This window comes from Heptranchias perlo, chromosome 16 (genome assembly GCF_035084215.1).
Source record: "Heptranchias perlo isolate sHepPer1 chromosome 16, sHepPer1.hap1, whole genome shotgun sequence".
NCBI classification, from domain to species: domain Eukaryota; kingdom Metazoa; phylum Chordata; class Chondrichthyes; order Hexanchiformes; family Hexanchidae; genus Heptranchias; species Heptranchias perlo.
The window spans coordinates 27,716,590-27,733,974 of NC_090340.1; the positions used below are offsets into that span (position 1 = coordinate 27,716,590).

General features: G+C 40.5%; 1 protein-coding gene across 1 annotated transcript in view; it reads right to left on the reverse strand.

Moving 5' to 3' along the window:
- The window catches only part of slc6a2 (solute carrier family 6 member 2), a 135,327-nt gene extending 120,058 nt beyond the window's left edge, over positions 1–15,269 (reverse strand). The window contains exons 1-4 of the mRNA XM_067997869.1: positions 15,129–15,269; positions 14,566–15,013; positions 13,635–13,766; positions 8,934–9,171 (exon numbers count right to left, since the gene is read on the reverse strand). Of these exons, the coding sequence (XP_067853970.1) occupies positions 8,934–9,171; positions 13,635–13,766; positions 14,566–14,863 (668 nt within the window). The 5' untranslated portion in view covers positions 14,864–15,013; positions 15,129–15,269. The remainder of the gene's footprint in view (positions 1–8,933; positions 9,172–13,634; positions 13,767–14,565; positions 15,014–15,128) is intronic.
- Positions 15,270–17,385: the final 2,116 nt, after the last annotated feature.

Here is a 17,385-nt window from a genome sequence, read left to right on the forward strand (position 1 = left end):
CTGATGGGAAACAGGAAGATTAGCTGAAACTGCTCTGCTTAATTTCCAACAGTTTCCCACTCTCTGGACCTGGATTAACATCCTCGCTGTCACTTAACCAGTTAAAGTAGCAGTGACGTCTCTTAAGAAGTGCAAAATGAGTCTTTTTGCAGGTAAGTCCTTTTTGTACAGGCTTCTGCCAATTAAGGCAAGCAAAATCCTACAGTTCAAACTCACCCAATGGAAACCCAAAGTAATTAGCATTTTCTATTTGTTGCTGTTAGAATAAACTAAACATGGTGAAGTTAACATCCTGGTTTCTAAGGGTGGAAAAAGTTCCCGCATGTAGTTTGTTAAATGTAGATTACATCATAAATATATAGCACACTGATGACAACAGGAATCAAATTTCCAAATTCTATACATTGAAACTGTATTACTTGTCATTCAAGAAAAAAAGGCTTCATGGACAAACATGATGCAGAAAAAGAAAGGTTGAGATCACACTGTACACCTCAACATGTTTGTTAAAATAGCAGAGAGAAATTTTAGACAAAGAAGTGAACTTGTTTAAAGTAAAATAAACAGGCTAAAGCCATTGTTAAAATAGTGGGCAATGGAATTTTATGGACATTCATTACTTTATAAAACACTGGTTAGGCCCCATCTGGAATATTGTGACCGATAACGGACACCACACTTCAGGAAGGATGTCAAGGCTTTGGAGAGGGTGCAGAGGAGGTTTACTAGAATGATACCAGGGATGTGGGACTTTAGTTATGTGGAGAGATGAGGGAAGCTAGGATTATTGTCCTTAGAGCAGAGAAGGTTAAGGGGAGATTTAGTAGAGGTGTTCAAAATCATGAAGAGTTTTGATAGAGTAAATAAGGAGAAACTGTTTCCAGTGGCAGAAGGGTTGGTAGCCAGAGGACACAGGTTGAAGGTGATCGGCAAAAGAACCAGAGGCGACAAGGAAAAAAATTTTACTCAGTGAGTTATGATGATCTGAAATGCACTGCCTGAAAGGGTGGTGGAAGCAGAGTCAATAGTAACTTTCAAAAGGGAATTGGATAAATACTTGAAGGGGAAAAATTTGCAGGGCTATTTGGAAAGAGCAGGGGAGTGGAGCTAATTGGATAGTTCTTTCAAAGAGCCAGCACAGGCACGATGGGCCAAATGGCCTCCTTCTGTGCTGTATCATTCAATTATTCTATTCTATAATAATATCACACAGGGTAATTTCAACAGCATAGAATTCATAAAATAAAAATTTGTTTAGATCATGATAGCATTTTCTGGTAGGGAGAACTTGGAGTTACAGAGAGAAATTCTTACATAAAGGCCCTGATTTTCCTTGGGGGTCTTGCTGGACTCCTGCTATAATTCTAATGGGAGTCCGGCAGCAGTTAGCAGAAAATGACAGTGACCCAGTTGCACCGGTTTCTGTTGTTTCCAGGATATGGTGGTCAGTCTTGTAAAGGGTAGAATATTTACCTAGCCCTTCCGAGGTCAGTGTTGTTGGGGATAGCCCGGGGGGCGGGGGGGGCATAGTCCAGGTGGGGACTAATTACGCCACGACATCCTGCTTCCCTGGCTCAGACAGGACCTGGCGTAAGACGGAAGACGTATGCTGAGATAAATAAGCCGTACCAGTCTTCAGGTGGGCACAAGTGGATTGCACAATGGGTGCCCAGGCCAGGGAAGTAGCACCAACGACTGAAATTTTTATTTATTTACAAAAAATTATTCTTGATTGGCCACCTTACACAGGGGACTGAGGGGACATTTAATGGGGTCGAGGGTTGGGGCTGATCAACTCCACTCTTCTCTTCTGTCCCCCATGGAGAGCAGGCACTGGATTTTCCGGCAGCATGTAGGCCCCAGAGATAGTACCGTGATGATGCGGGCACCCGCCAACTCCATACAAATTAGGTGTCCATCCATTGACCCTCACAAACTCTGGCAGGATCAGCACTGGAAGGACACCAACAGATACAATTCCAGTACAAGCACCAGAATCACAGCCAGCAGATTTTCAGGACCAAGGTATCCTGCCAAGGGAATAGTTAATAAAATGTTTCTTGCACTCTTTGGGCAATAATATGATCTTCAGTGCCCAAGGTGCTAGTGTGCATCAGAGGGCACCTCCTTGCATTATGGGGTGCTGAAGCCTGAGGCATGTAAAATGCCCCATGTCATGGCATACCATTCTCCAACCAGGAAGCACATGTGGCACTGACAGCTAGAGAACCGGTCATGTGCTAAGTTCATTTTGGTTTTGAAGATATACAAGTCAGGGGTCAACCCTCTGCATCTGGGCCTCCTCAACAAATCAGAGATCTGTAATAAAAGCAGACTAGTGGGCAATGAGGTTTCTGAAGCCCTACATTATCTAGTTTCCCAACATGGTAAAGTCAGACAAGAAACACTGATGTAAATGGAGGTTAAGGACTCTACACCCCCAATCAAATGCATTCATGATGGAAGCTAAGCCTGAGCTTAGGGTCTTAGTCATGGGGAGCAGGGAGGGGGGGGGGGTGGAATATGGAGAACCCTGGAGTGGCGATGCCCTACATATAGAATACAGCACAGAAGCAGGCCATTTGGCCCAACTGGTCTATGCTGGTATTTATACTCCACAATAGCCTCCTTCCACCCAGCTTCATCTAACCCTATCAGCATAACCTTCTATTCCTTGCTCCCTCATGTGTATATCTAGCTTGCCCTAAATGCATCCATTGTAGTCTGCAACTGAGTCAGATGGTCATGCATCATTGCAGAGATGTGGGTTGTGGACTCCTCCATAGACATTCCCATGCTGTACAGGTGGCATGGCACTCTCAAATGACTTGCAGTTCACTGATACTGAGCTCCCAAACTGCTTTTGAGGCAGGCCCAGAGTTCCAAATACCCGGGTTCATCAAATGAAGAAGCCCTTTTTCTGGCTTCCCAGCCAGCAGGTTGCTGCTTCTCCAATTCCACCTCCACTTGTTCCTCCTCACTTATGCTCTGCTTCACCAAGCACTTATTGCAACTCAATAACTACACCCCCCCACCCCCCTCTCCCCCCATAATGGGTACATCCATGCTGGTGCTTGCCACTGTCGGAGTGAGTGACACAGAGGTGCTGTGAGGTGCTTGGCTGAGGCTAGTCATTGGGCTCAGCCACCTCCTCCTCTTGGCCTCCAGAGGATGTGGGAGAGTCAATGAGGACATTAAAAAGCACAGGACGATACACGCCATGAGCTTGGGAAAGCCTCTGATCTCACTGACATCACTTATTCTATTGCCTCCACATCCAGAATCTCCAGGGCCTTCTGCTGGTTGGGAATCAAGGGATGCAACTTCCTGTCAGCACATGCTGAAGCTGGTTCTAAACATATATTGGAATAAAGAATGAGAAAAGATGTGTGTCACCCAAGAAACGAAAATGTGCGAGTGTGCAAATGTGCAGCAAGTAGATACTTCATATGGCAGCAATAAACATGTGTTTTGTGTTCAATACTTGTTAAATCTCATGGGTCACAGGACAAACACGTTGTGATGGCAGCACTGCAGGATGGCCTGGTTAAACATGGACCCATCTGTGCATTTGGAAAATAGATGAACAGTTGTCAGAGTGCCTTGCATTCTCCCTCTGTCATGCTGCATGAAGCTTACAGTGAAGTGATACTATGATACCTTGTGAGACAACAGTGTTAAATGATGCAAATTGTGCACACACTTACCTTGGCAACCTTGTGTAGCCAAACAAATTTCTTCCTCATCTGCTCCCAAGTTTGGAGCACGGGTAACATTTAGCCTTTAGCAGCATTTAGCCTTTTAATGCCCTCCATCCAGGCTGCTCTGGTGGTACTCCTGACTAAAAGGTGCCCCTCTGTTCCAAAAAGCCCTACTCTTCCAAGTAGCACTTTCTGCAGCAGCATCTCTGAAGGAGCAACTTGGGGCGGTGCTTTTCTGCCTCTGTGCCGTGCTTCTGCCATTTTTAAAATTCGCACCCAGTTCCCCTTTAAAGGGCAACAGCAGTCCTTTGAGAGTTGCTAATGCTGGATGTTCTGTCTCTCGACCCCTAAATACTTCCAGCATCAGACATTGTGCACTAGGAGTGCCCAAAATGTATTTACATGAGCTAACCTCCCTTTACAGCTCAGTACATTGTAGACATGCACAATGCCCAGGGACCAATGGTCTAGGTGCCTCGATGACAAAATTGGATTATCAGCCCCAATACTTATTTATATAACGATTACTTGTAATATTCCTTAGTACTACAGTACTTTTGAAAGGGCTATAAATGCCTTCTGTTCTAATGGATTCCTGGTTTACGATATGACAGGATGGTATGTGTGAGAATTATTCAGTACAACCACAATTTATGGCTCTTTTCAATCTTGGCCAAATATGGGAGGAAAGCAGCAACGGGAAAAGTATTAAAGATAAATTTATATGCAAAAACTCTGTGAAGGTTTTTCTCATCTTACTCCAGCTGTCATTTCTGAATTACTTTCTTGCAAAATAGTTTTTATAAAATATTTTTAAACAAACGCTCTGAAAAATCACCAACAAAACTGCAATTCTCCTGCACTGAAATTACTGGCAATTGTGTTTTATTTAAGGGGGTTGAAATTGCACTGTGAGATATTAGTATCTTCAGCTGAAGGTCAGCAAAAAAAAACCTTGGCAAAATAGCTTAAACAGTTGTTTATACTATTTCCCTGTGGTTTTCACCGATCTTCCAGTGTGGTGGAAATTCTAACCCCGACTAAATGCTTGTAACTTGGTTTTCTTTCACAGACGACTGTCCCATTTATTGGGATCTGTAACATCGCTGAAGCCTTTCCACTTTAACAGTGCTCAGACGCAATGCAGGATGACAGGGAATGCTGGAATGAACCTAGTGCTGGTACAGATCCAATGTGCATGATAATCATTGTGATGAAAGTACCTCCAATTTCAATCAGAATTGTTAGCTTATATTTTTGCTCAAGAAGCATGGTTTAGGCTCATAAAATGTATTTGTTTTTCATAATGTTCCGTGGAGTATTATTCCATTAACAAATCATAATTGACATAATTAATGACAAAATGTTATGAGTCCATATGAAATCCCGAAAATGAAATACTTAAATCAAATGACATTGAATGATTACTATAACTGAGTGTTTGCTGAGTAAAGGTTCAATGTGAACATTGGATACAACAAAATTCAATAGAATAGTGGTGGAGGATTGTAGAGTAGTGATGGAGGATTGTAGAGTCTAAGCAACCTAAGAGCACAACAGCAAATGATTGCTTCTCACACACCCATATGTTTTCACTTCAGACTCTGAAGGATGTAAACACCCCAAAAAAACCATCTAGATGCATTAAGTTTCATTCATTTATAACCTAGCAGTGTTACTTCTCACCAGCTAATCTACATCAAAAACAGACTCTGGACCAACGAGGGGGTCTACAGACTTATTTAATAACAGATTTTACACTGAAGTAAATCTGGAGTTGATACAAATCAAGATTTTTTTTAAATTGCATAAGAATACCTGCCATCTACAATTCCTCTAGAATAATGACGTGACTGCTGGTGACAATTTGACTAGATGACAATCAAGATGCTCGTCCAACATCACTAAGGAAACTCATTTTCCATTAGCTCCCAGATTTCTAATCATTTTTCCCCAGTGGAAGGTGAAGCTTTTAAATAAAAAATATTTATGTTTTGATGAGTTTGAGTAAATTAGGACTTTGTGCTCAGAACATTTGAGATCTGGACCTCACATCAAAATAGAGGGCACAGCTCACAATGGGTAAATCTGAAGATTAAACTGCTTTATAAGATCACAAAAATATTTAAAATGAGCAAATTCCTCTACACAAGTTGACAGGATTTTCCAAACGTCTACAAACTGAGTTTAAGAAAACTATATAGTGCCTTATCACATCCTCAGGGTGTTCCAGAGATCTTTACAACCAATTAATTACTTTTGAAGTGCAGTCACTGTTGTTGTTAAAAGTAAGCATTATATGGATGTTTTATTTCACAAGAACTGTATACATAAAAACATATTGTTGATCAGAATGAAATTAATAAATAGAGTAAAGTCATCCATTTCATTATATCAATATTTTACTCACTTTTGAAGATAAAATAATTTTTTAAGATGATTTAAAAATAAACAGTTTGTTTTACATTAATTTAGAAATTAAGATAAATTAAGTAGGCTGGAGGCTTTGCCCTTAATTCAAAAACATCTAGTCAGTTATAAAAAAATCTGAAGATCTGAATTTGGCCTCATTACCAGTCAGACAATTTTAATTATAGACAATAATACAGAGAATGTGGCGAGATGGAAAGCCTTCCAATGGTCAGGTAACAGGATGAAATTATGGCAATAAATATTATACTGTAACTAAACTCTATCAGTGCATATATTGCCCTGCTACTTTTGCAATTTGAACCAGAACTTTCTACCGTTACTATAAAATAGTAAAAATTCCAGAGTTAATTAGAAACTGCAGAAGCTTAAGTGGAAGCACAGATGAACATCTGACTTTTAAAAAAAATCTGGCCTTCAAACTCTTCGATTTAAAAAAAAATTCCCCCACCAAAAGGTTGAAAACACACAGTTGAAACTGAAGATAGAAAGCACTCGACAAACTGTGTCTTTACTTAAAATGCTTGATTTGGGTTTGGCTTGTCTAGCTAGCAATGAAACAATCCAATATTACGTGTTTTCTCCAATATAAAAACTGCAGCTGAAATATGCAGGTCAGAGCTCTCTCATTCTCCAGATGGCTTTTTATGGAAAAATGTTTTAACACTGGAAATAAATCACTTTGTATATAGATCAATAGGCAGATAGTGGTATAACACCCAGAGACATTTAATCCAATATGAATTCCTTGCCTGTCTTATTGTCACACAGATTAAAAAAAGGGGGAAAATTGCAATTATTGTTTGCAGTTGCTAGCATGCACAAGATTATTTAGTTATGTGATGATATGCTTCAGGTATGAATTGCACCAAATTTACAGAGATGACTATGTATGGTAAATGTGGACTAAAAGAAATCCTGTTCAATTGAAAATTGAGCTGCAACCCAATATTCAAATTGAGCCCGTGATATAAATTGGACCTTGTTCCACCCAAAATTGGGTCGGGCCATTTTTCTGGCCTCTCTGCAGGCCACCTAAAACAGGTGTTAGGTGCCTTACATATGTAAATGAGGGGCCTAACATCTGTTTTAGACCCACTCACCAAAATAGGTCTGCGATGCGTGGGGCAGGAGTTGGACCTGCCTGGCTCAGGTTTCTTCAACGGTCACTATGGCTTAAGCAGCGGCTGCCAACCAAAAGGAGTGTTTAAAAACTAGTTTTTAAAAAAATTTTAAACATTCTTGTGCAGCCATCAAAAGCAAGAATGCTCCTCCCAACTTCATGACACGTCGGAGGGCCGCTGCCAGCTCTCAATCGGCCTCCCTCCCACTCACCCACTGGCACTTACCTGAAGGCCACTGCCAGTGAGGCAGGCAGCCCAAAACTCGAACCAGCAGAAGGGACAGCTGCCTGTGAAGGCGCGACAAGGCGCATGTAGCAGGTCGCCCACATTATTTAGATGACGTCCAAGGCCGAATCTCGGGCCTCTCAGTTCAGGTGCATGTTGCAGTCGCATTGTTGCCTTCATGACCGAAATCGGGCGCCGATAAATTTCCTCCCCGGGATCCAGGACTGTGTCAACTATTCTAGTGGCCAATGTAGCTATTTTTGAACTGAATATTTGGTGTAGGATAACCTTTAAAAGTTCTTAATCTGCAACAGCAATGCTACCTTGGCATAATTCCTATTTGTATTAGGAAACTATTAAGTATTATGCAAGGGGCAAAAGTTAAGAGCTAAACACACTAACTTTTCTCTGTATGCCTTATTATCCTGTTCTGATTATTGAAGGAAACAAGATCACACATTTGTGACATAATGTCATTAAGTACTTCCATGTGTACTCCTTTTGAAACTGGAAAATACTGCTGAATGGGTTGAAAACAGCAAAATAAAAAAAAAGTGTCCAATTTTAATGATCTAGTCTAAACTAAGTCCATTTCCAGGACCTATGAAATGAAGAATTTATCTAACTGAACACTTCTAGACATTGTAACATTTCTATTAATTTTGAGAGCTATCAGGTCAGGTCATTTGTGAGGAATATTTCATTCAGTGGAACCATTTAAAATGACTGCGGGTCAATTTCTTCAAATCAATTTTTTAGAAAATTCAAATTATATTAACTGCAATGTTACACCTGAGAAGATCACTTGTTTACAAAAATATATTTTTTTTAAAACTTGACATGATCTTCATGTGGGTTTAACTTTACCAAAATTATGTCTGACTATATAAAAATATTTAAAAACTGTAAGAAATAAGGTAAAGCATTGCATTTCTCAATCACTAAATATGTATTTGTACCTGTGTTTCAGACAAATGGGGCATTAACTTGTTCCTGTCAGTGTGATCTCTTATTCTGTAGGAAGTTCACAGGGTTATCACAACAAATGCTGCAACTAATGCTTCTTGACTTACCTTTTTTGCAGTTTTAAAACAATCGAGAATTATAAGGTACTTCTGTAGGATGAACTAAAGCAGGAGACTAAACATGTAGTGCAAGTGATGTTTAACAGTTTTTACTAACTAAAAATAGTTAGAATGACCTTTTGAAACTACAAGTAAGTGCAATTCAATGTTAGAAAGAGAGCTTCTTTATACCAGCAGTGAAATGAGTGACCACCAACTTCATTATTTCTGAAGTGTGGAAAGTCAATGAACTTTAAATTATGTGCTGCTGAGGTGAAATACTGGATAAAAATGTGCCATGGCTTCATCAACTTATTAACATTTTTCAACTGCCTGATCTCTACATCCAAGTTATTCGAGAACAAAGAAAGACAAAGACGTCAACTTACTCATAATACTCCGCAGCTGGTGTGATTTTATATTTTGAATATTTGGTTCCATTTCCCAGTACTGAGGCATTGAGTAGCTTTGGGTCAGTACAGTTGCGACTGTTCCAAAAGTTATTGCAGTTTACCCATGGAAGGTCGGATGTGAATGAAGAGAAGAGATAGTACAGAGACCAGGCTATGATGACGTTATAGTAAAAGCCAACATATAGGGCTATTAGTATCACAGCGTAGCCCACGCCTAAAAGAAAAATTATTATTAGTCATTTAATTTCTAACACTGTTACAGTTCATAATCCACTACATGAAAAGGGGAACTAGGTTTCCCTTTCTACAGCAAATACAACATCAAAGAGCCCACAAATACATTAGGGCTTGTTAAGACTAATTCCTATTTGCCAGAGAAAATTGATCTCAATAGTTCACATTTTTACTGTAATAATGTAAACAGACAGTTTATTGTAAAATATATTTTCTACCTCTAGTTGACTGTGAAACTATTGTGCTGCAGGTCATTTTAAAGATGCCCTAAAGACATTTGGCCCCCAATTTTCCCCGGAAGCATACTAATTACAACTAAGGAAAACATTTTTTCTCTGTGGAAGAACCCAGCAAAGGCCTTCTGCCTACTACAGACCCTGTGTTGGAGAGTTTTTGAAACAAAAAAAATACACTTTTAAAAGGAAGGTCTCCAGTTTCTGTTCAGAATATACCAATTTCATTCTGTGAACCATTATGGGATATTTACTGGTGTAATAGAATTAACCTTGGGATTACTCAAATGCAATCTTATGCATCAGAAGTCAAGATGGCCTGCAATGGGCTACCATCAGTGCTCTAGTACCTCATTTACATATTAATTTAACATATTTCCTCCTCTTGCTGATAACAAAATGATAAGTTTGGCTTTGTGAGCAAACAAAGAATAGTGGGCCATAATGCTGAATGGGCACTGCAGCAACTTTTTTTTTGTAATGTAATCACTGTAAATAATAGGCTAAATGTTCAGGGCAGGGACACAACGTACACAACTTGCACTTGCATGGAACCTTATGTGCCAAAGGGCTGTTCTCCAATTTACAGTGCTGTTGTGCAGATGTTGAGAAAATGGCACTGTCATAGCACTCATTATAACAGTGAAATGTAAATACCAAGAATTGCACAAGTGTTTCTTTGGCATCATTCCCTCAACCTTCTGAATTTTAAACAGTGCCGTACAAGCTGCAGATGCCACAGCTAATCACCTCTCTGCAGTTTCTTTATTCCTAAAAACATTTGTTTTAAATCTCTCACTAATTTTCTCCCCTCCTCTCCTGCATGATTTGGGATATGGTTCTGCAACACCCACCGAGATCTGCTAACTCACCACAGACTGGGGGTCAAATCCAGGATCTATCTGATCTGCATGGCTCAACTACGCAATGGATACACTTGCTTATTCATTAGGGTGTTGAAACTATACTTTCATTAAACCAGAAATTTACAGAAATGACAGGTGTAGATGGAAAGTAAAGCTTCCTCTAATCTGCTTCAACAATGTGCCTCAACTGCCAAACTCTGAGGAGCACTGTACTGCAATTAGCATGGATTTTTCTATCTCACAAGAGTTAAACTGCCATAGCATGCAGTCCCTTCCTCAAATTTGCTTAACTGAATCAAAATTTCTTAGTAAGATCATGTGCCATCACTGTGCCTTGCTCAATGTGCCACACGGACAGATATGGGTTCACCAAACTTTTTTTTTAAAAAACCTTTGACTTTATATAGTTTACAGTGTAACCCATTGCCTGAAACTGATGCAAAAGATTGGAGGACCCTCAGCAATAAATTGTCAAATAACATTCCTTGTAAGAGACTCTTATCTTCTCATAACTACTTAGTGTCTTCAGCCCTTGTACAATTCCAAACATTAACAAAATGTCATCATTATTTTTGTTTTCAAAGATTTGAAATGATAACGGCTTGATTTACAGCCATGAAGGCCCATTGCCCAGTTCCATTGAGCAAATAACTGCAGTAAGGGAAGAAGGGCAAGAATGTAAATATGACCAGGCACTTCTGTTAAGCTGTCAGAATTAGGATCTTAAAAAGGAAGAGGGTTTTGACATCATGTTCATATTTTTCATTGCAACAGAAATGTGTGGGAAATGAACTGAGCCGTATTTGACTTTATCAGCTGCACTGATGTGGACTTCACTCCAACATATTTTTGTACGGGTTCATCCACTCTTACTAAAAAAGACACAAAAGAAACTATAGAATTTTAGAATAATTCTCTAGATGCCTTTTAACATCTAACTAAGACTATTGTTTCAAAAAAAATTCAAAGATTTTTTATTATAGATCTTTTTATAAGATGTGTCAAAGGACTGATATTCAGTGTCTTTACAACTTTAAAAATTAAAAACACACATCATAAAGGAATGCAAGATTTACAAATAGTGAAAATATATAATATATACACAGAATTGTATTTCACAAAAATATATCTTTTCTTCACAATTTTCTCCTCTTTGTCTCTTGAAGGTACTTACTAACTCTTATTGAGATACAGTTCCATGGGTATTTGCAACTTCTATGTGTGAGCCTAAACAGTGTTGGCTGTTTCACTACAGAACTCATCACAGTTGATGCTGACCCTATCCTCACCAGCCAACCATTCACGCACTTTCCAGCAAGGGTTATTGGAAGCAAGAAACGTGGCTGATTTTCCCTCCTCTGTAGCCAAGAGACCGTGAAACCAAATGCAGTGATCCTACTGCAGCCAATGTCTGCAATTAGCTGGCTCAGCAGAGACTAGGGTTCTTATATGGGGTTTCCTGCGCTACATTTTCCACAGAATTACCACTGTTTTCTGGTAGCTTCTGGGCAGGTGGGAGCAGGAATCATAGCTGGGGTGTGCTCTCCGCCGCCAGTTATGGGACTTTTTTTTGCTGGATGCGATGCTGGATACTTCCATTCATAACTGGGTTGCACATTCAAATCAAGTGTTAATAAAGGAATGCCTTAGCTACACTGGGCTACAGGAATGCCATTGTGTTCTTGACATCCAACAAAGTAGAAGTGAGTTTTAAAAATGAAATGCCTAGTGTAATTGATTGCATTTGGAAAGTGGGAAATTTAAAAGTAAAATTTAAAATTACAGTTGCTCTCCCCACCCCCATTAGCCAGCACCTACCAGCCATGCAGTGGTGCGGCAGGTACTAAAGTGGTTTCTCTCCAGGGGACGGTCGGGAAAAAAGTACTGGGAGCCTGCCACAAAATTAAAGTAAGCCCGACTCCAAATACGCACTGGCGTCAAGGTGCTGAGGGACCAGCGTGCTGCAAAGGTTGTACTGCTACCAATCGGACAGGATTCCTGTCAGATCGGAAAATCCAACCCTGTGGTTCAGTGCCGCACTCTACAGTGCATTTACCCGCCAAACCATTAGGAGGTACAATTTGAGCGGGGGAGAGCAGTCTTTCGCTGAAACTATGGATTTGTCCTCAGTTTGCTGTGGAGGCATTTTCAAGACATGGGACATTTCTGCTTAAAATTAAGTTGTGGAAATGAGGGCTTTTTAAAAAAATAATTTTACAACCAGCTAAAGTACACATAAGACCACAGAAAAATAGAATTTTGCTACATAACTTTGTCCCCAATAAAACTATTCAATTTAGTGCATCTGAATACATGAAAACATGGGTTTGTACAAAGTCTCCTAAGTTTCACCTCTGATGGGCATGTATGTTAACATTGGGTACATTTCTAATTAACTAAAGTAATGTCCTCACAAATTAACAGCCATTCATGTCTCGTCTGCTTTGAACACAATCTAATTACACTAGAGATGCACATGTTTAAAAGCTTATTTTTAGATATAAAAATATAAACACTCCAAACAAAATCTGTGCAGCAAGCCTTTGGCTCAGTGCTGGAATTCCCGCCTCTAGGACATAAGACATCGGATTCGAACCCCGCTCCAGACAGCCCTAAAGAGTGGAGACCATAGCTCCAGATCTGAATTCTGGATTGACATCCAGCAGAATACTCAGAGTGTGGATGGACTCCATCATATGGGTTGTGGGAGCCCATAAATTCTCCCGCCATATAGGACTAACTGCCCTATTGGCAGCCAGGGAAGGAGACCTGTCAGACTGTTAATCAGCATGTCAATTCGTCCACTACTTTACACTGTTCTCCAAGGGAAGAGTGTGAAGATACAAACCCACCACAAGATTTGTGGTTTACAATCAACAACAGAAACTTGCTAACCAGGGACAGGCAGACAGTAACATAAACTTTCTGCTTTTATGATGTGGCGATGCCGGTGATGGACTGGGGTTGACAATTGTAAACAATTTTACAACACCAAGTTATAGTCCAGCAATTTTATTTTAAATTCACAAGCTTTCGGAGGCTACCTCCTTCCTCAGGTGAACAGAGGTAGCCTCCGAAAGCTTGTGAATTTAAAATAAAATTGCTGGACTATAACTTGGTGGTGTAAAATTGTTTACAATTTTCTGCTTTTAGTGTTAGATTCATATGTATGTCACATGCTTGAGTGTAATTCACACCTTGTGAATTTGAAAGAAAACCTGCAGTGTGTTATCAGGTATAAAAGCCTCAATTTTGTTCAGCGATCTTACTAAAAATCTACATGAATATAAACAAAGGACATGTAAAGTAATGTGTGTTCTTCTACTGATATATAAGATCCCCACCTTTGAAGATGGGGCAGATTTTCCAGACGGTAGCAGCACCCTCTCGATTGTACTGTCCCAATGCGAGCTCCATGTAAAACAAGGGCATTCCAGCGATTAACAGAAAGAACAAGTAAGGGATAAGGAATGCACCTATAAACAGGAAGAATAAAATCTGTTTATTTACAAATAGGGAAAATAGCACAGAACCAAAAGGCGTTTTATTCATTTTGTGGTAACCGGTGAATTCTGTGCTAACCACCGCTTGGCCCATGTCAGATGTGGTGAAGGTTTCACCAATGAAAAGTATGAACTATCACTTCAATGAAGTGTCCAGACAACATTTCCAGGAGAGCAGCTGAACTGGAGAAGTTTTGTTCCTTGAACCCCACTGGGGACTAGGCGGAGACAATCAGAACTTTTATGTGAGCATTTGTTACCTATTCGGATATCCGTCCTCTGTGCCAGAGGAAAGTGTTAATGCACCATCTTAAACCAGGAGAACCATTTATCAGCAGAAACTCCTGAAATGACTAAATCGTAACTATTTTAAAAGTACGAATCTCAGCACAGTTAATGCTCCGTGAAAGTGCTGCTCTCTCCCCTACACTTCGCCAAAAGAAGTGGCGGGTCCATCGTGAGAGTGCACGTGTTCTAAAAGATTTGCTTGGGTTAGAATATCTTTCCGGGACCGCCAGGCTTGGGTTGGACCCAAACTGGGTTATGTAGCTCTATATTATCTCTGGATGGGAAGGGGGGAGTGTAACAGAGATCGTTCAACCTAACATTAAAAACGTACCATCGTTTCAATTGACAACACATAATCCAGAAATCACATTTACACGAATTTCAATTTAAAACAAACAAGCTGCTGGTTTCAATGTGAATCTTACCTCAAACCAATTAAATAAAGCAGAAATGGAAAAGTGAAAAAGAGCGAAGTCTCACTCACCGCCTCCGTTCTTGTAACAGAGAAAAGGGAATCTCCATACATTCGCCAGGTCCACGGCAAAGCCGATAACAGAGAGTAAGAAGTCGATCTTCTTGCCCCAAGTCTCCCTGTCATCTCCCTCTCCCTCGGCGACTGTAAACGGGGGGGAATTGTTGATGATGGCAGTGTTTGTGTACTGAACCCCATTGTGTTCTTTCACCAGGACCAGCTCCACGTCCTTCTTCCCCACGTCGTTGGATTCTTTCATTGAAGCAACAGATGCCAGCTTGTGATCAGAAAGGGCTTGCTTATTCATCATTCCTCTCGGAAAAGTGGGGTAATATTCTGGGGTAAACTGGGATGGACACACGCAACCAGATTTTAAACCAAAAAAAATCACAGCAAAAGGCAATCCAGCCGGCAAGCCTCACTGATGGAGCCTAACCAGAAGTTCCTCAGCGGCCGCCAGCTGTGGAGACATAAAACAAAATGAAAACAATTGCTTTATTACTTAATAGAAACATCGTGCAGAAGAAAAATCTATATATAGGCAATGGTCAGCGAAATAAAACGATGTACTGTACTTCAATCGAGAGGAGTAGGGGAATAAATAAACGGCTGCCACCCAGGCTGGGATCCCTACACAATCTGGAAAAAGTCCTTTGCTGCCGATGGAAGTTTGTGAGGCAATGAGCTGCAGGCGATGTTAAATGTCAGGTTTTAAATCAGGCTCCACTCACTTCACGTGGTCTGAAGTCAATATTTTGCCAAACAGTGCCACCACTTGACTTCTGCGTGTTCTGAACCCATCCCAGTGTGACTGATGTCTCCGCAGACCACATTTAAGGCGTGTGCTCCCCATCCGAGATGCATTACATTTTAATCAGAACACTCCATAAAAGCTCGCACAATAAGATTTAACCGCTCGATGCCTGTTGCATATTGTACAATATGCTGAGCAGTATCGGGATTTTCCATTTTATTTGATTTCGAACCACAGCTCTTTTCCTTCAAATTTTATTTACACAGCTGCCAGTCATATGCGATATAATTTTAGGGGGGGGGGAGACTTAAAATTATTTGTTTTCTAGAAGTTTTAAATGTTCTTCAGTCTCTAAAATGGTTAAAGGGTTTTACTTTTATATATGTAAAAGTCCAGTTAATCTGCAGGAACTCTGATAAATATATCCGCATTGAGATGACGAGTAGGTAGAACATCGTTACATCTAACTTCAGTAAAACTTCACCTGAGCCCATTGTAGCATTGCGACCTTAGTTAAAATAGCCTTCAATTACTCTGATATGGTGTTTCATTATTAAGTAATGGTATACGCAGCAAGCTCCCCAGTATCTTCCACAGTTATTTACGGATCAAGTTGCTTTACATGAAAAGCTCGTCTACAATGCAGACTCAGTTTTCTACTCTTCACCTCCCCCCCCAACAGGGATTGCGGACGGGAGTACCACACAAGATTAACTCCAATAAAACTCAGCAGTTGCATTTGTAGGTGTGCAGGACGTCCATTCAATTAACTTCGCCGCCTACCTAGCAAAATAGTTAGTTTCATTTTCGGAAGGGTAACCAAACTAACAAAAAAACCCACTGAAACTGTTGGTATTAAGATTTTATGCTATAGGATGCCTTCACTGTATCGCAGATGACCAGCCGTGTTTGAGTTGTACCTCATAACTAATGTAATATGGTTTTAAACGTCCACTATTTCAAATTTCCTACTTTGGTTACAAGCTGCTACAACACAACTCCCAGGTTCTAGCCAAACGACATCGTGGACAAAAGCCAAACCTTGGCTTGTCTTTTGCTGGGCGATAGACATTTTCCAGCTTTCTGATAGCACCTGTAGTGTCCCCTTGGGCAAAGGCAGAAAGACATTATATTGTGTCTCTGGGTCAATGTTGAATTCTATGCATATGCTTTTGGCGTTTGAGGGGCATTGTAGTCAGGGTTATTTGGCCTTAAAAATAGTGGTGTTCTTTTTATTGCTGCATTCAACTCACATGGTGTCACATGTGGGAAGGTAAAGATTAATTATAGAGTTGCCACACAGTCCTGCTGTCCACTGCATGAAGAGTGAAATCTGCACAACGTGGTAGTTTCAAAGCAGATCAGTATTGTGTAACTCTAAAGATACATTTTTACTGGAAGTATCACTCCAAGACCAGTACTTGCTTATGGCAATAGAGCCAGCAGACCCAAATGTTTCTGCATCAGACTCAGGCCAGGGAAACAGAAGCACATGTGCAAAATTCCATTCACCGGCATCCAATTGCTGGTTAAATTTTAAAGGTTATCAAATATCCACTGGGGCAGTCAGCGCTCTGCAAACATTAAGAAAAGAGAGAAATAAAGCTCGACAGTTGCCAGGTGTTTAGTTAGATTGCTTGGGAACATTCTTGTCCTTGCCAATTGTGTCTCCGCCCATCCTCTCTTGAAGGTGTTGATTCCTCGTTAGGGTAAGGTCCCATGGGTGCCAGTTGCCCTCTGGTACCTCCCTCAAGTAGTTACTTTTTATGCGTGAGCTTCATCACTGAGTGCTGGCAGGCTATTCTACGGTGGGGTCATCACAGTCAAGTCCAATCCTTGCATTCACAGCATGGGATACAAGTAGAAGCAGCAACTCCGGCCAGTTTTTCACCTCCCTCCCCCCAACCAAGATGTGCTGAGGTCAATTGTAGCGCATTTAGTGCAGCCCTGGTTGAAATCAGCTAGCTGAGCCCAGACTGGGGATTGGACCAGAATTTTCTTGGTCTGTGTGGTTCAGTTACTCACTTGTCAAAGTGGCCGACTGGAGAACTTTTTTTTTAAAAAAAAACTTGCCTCAC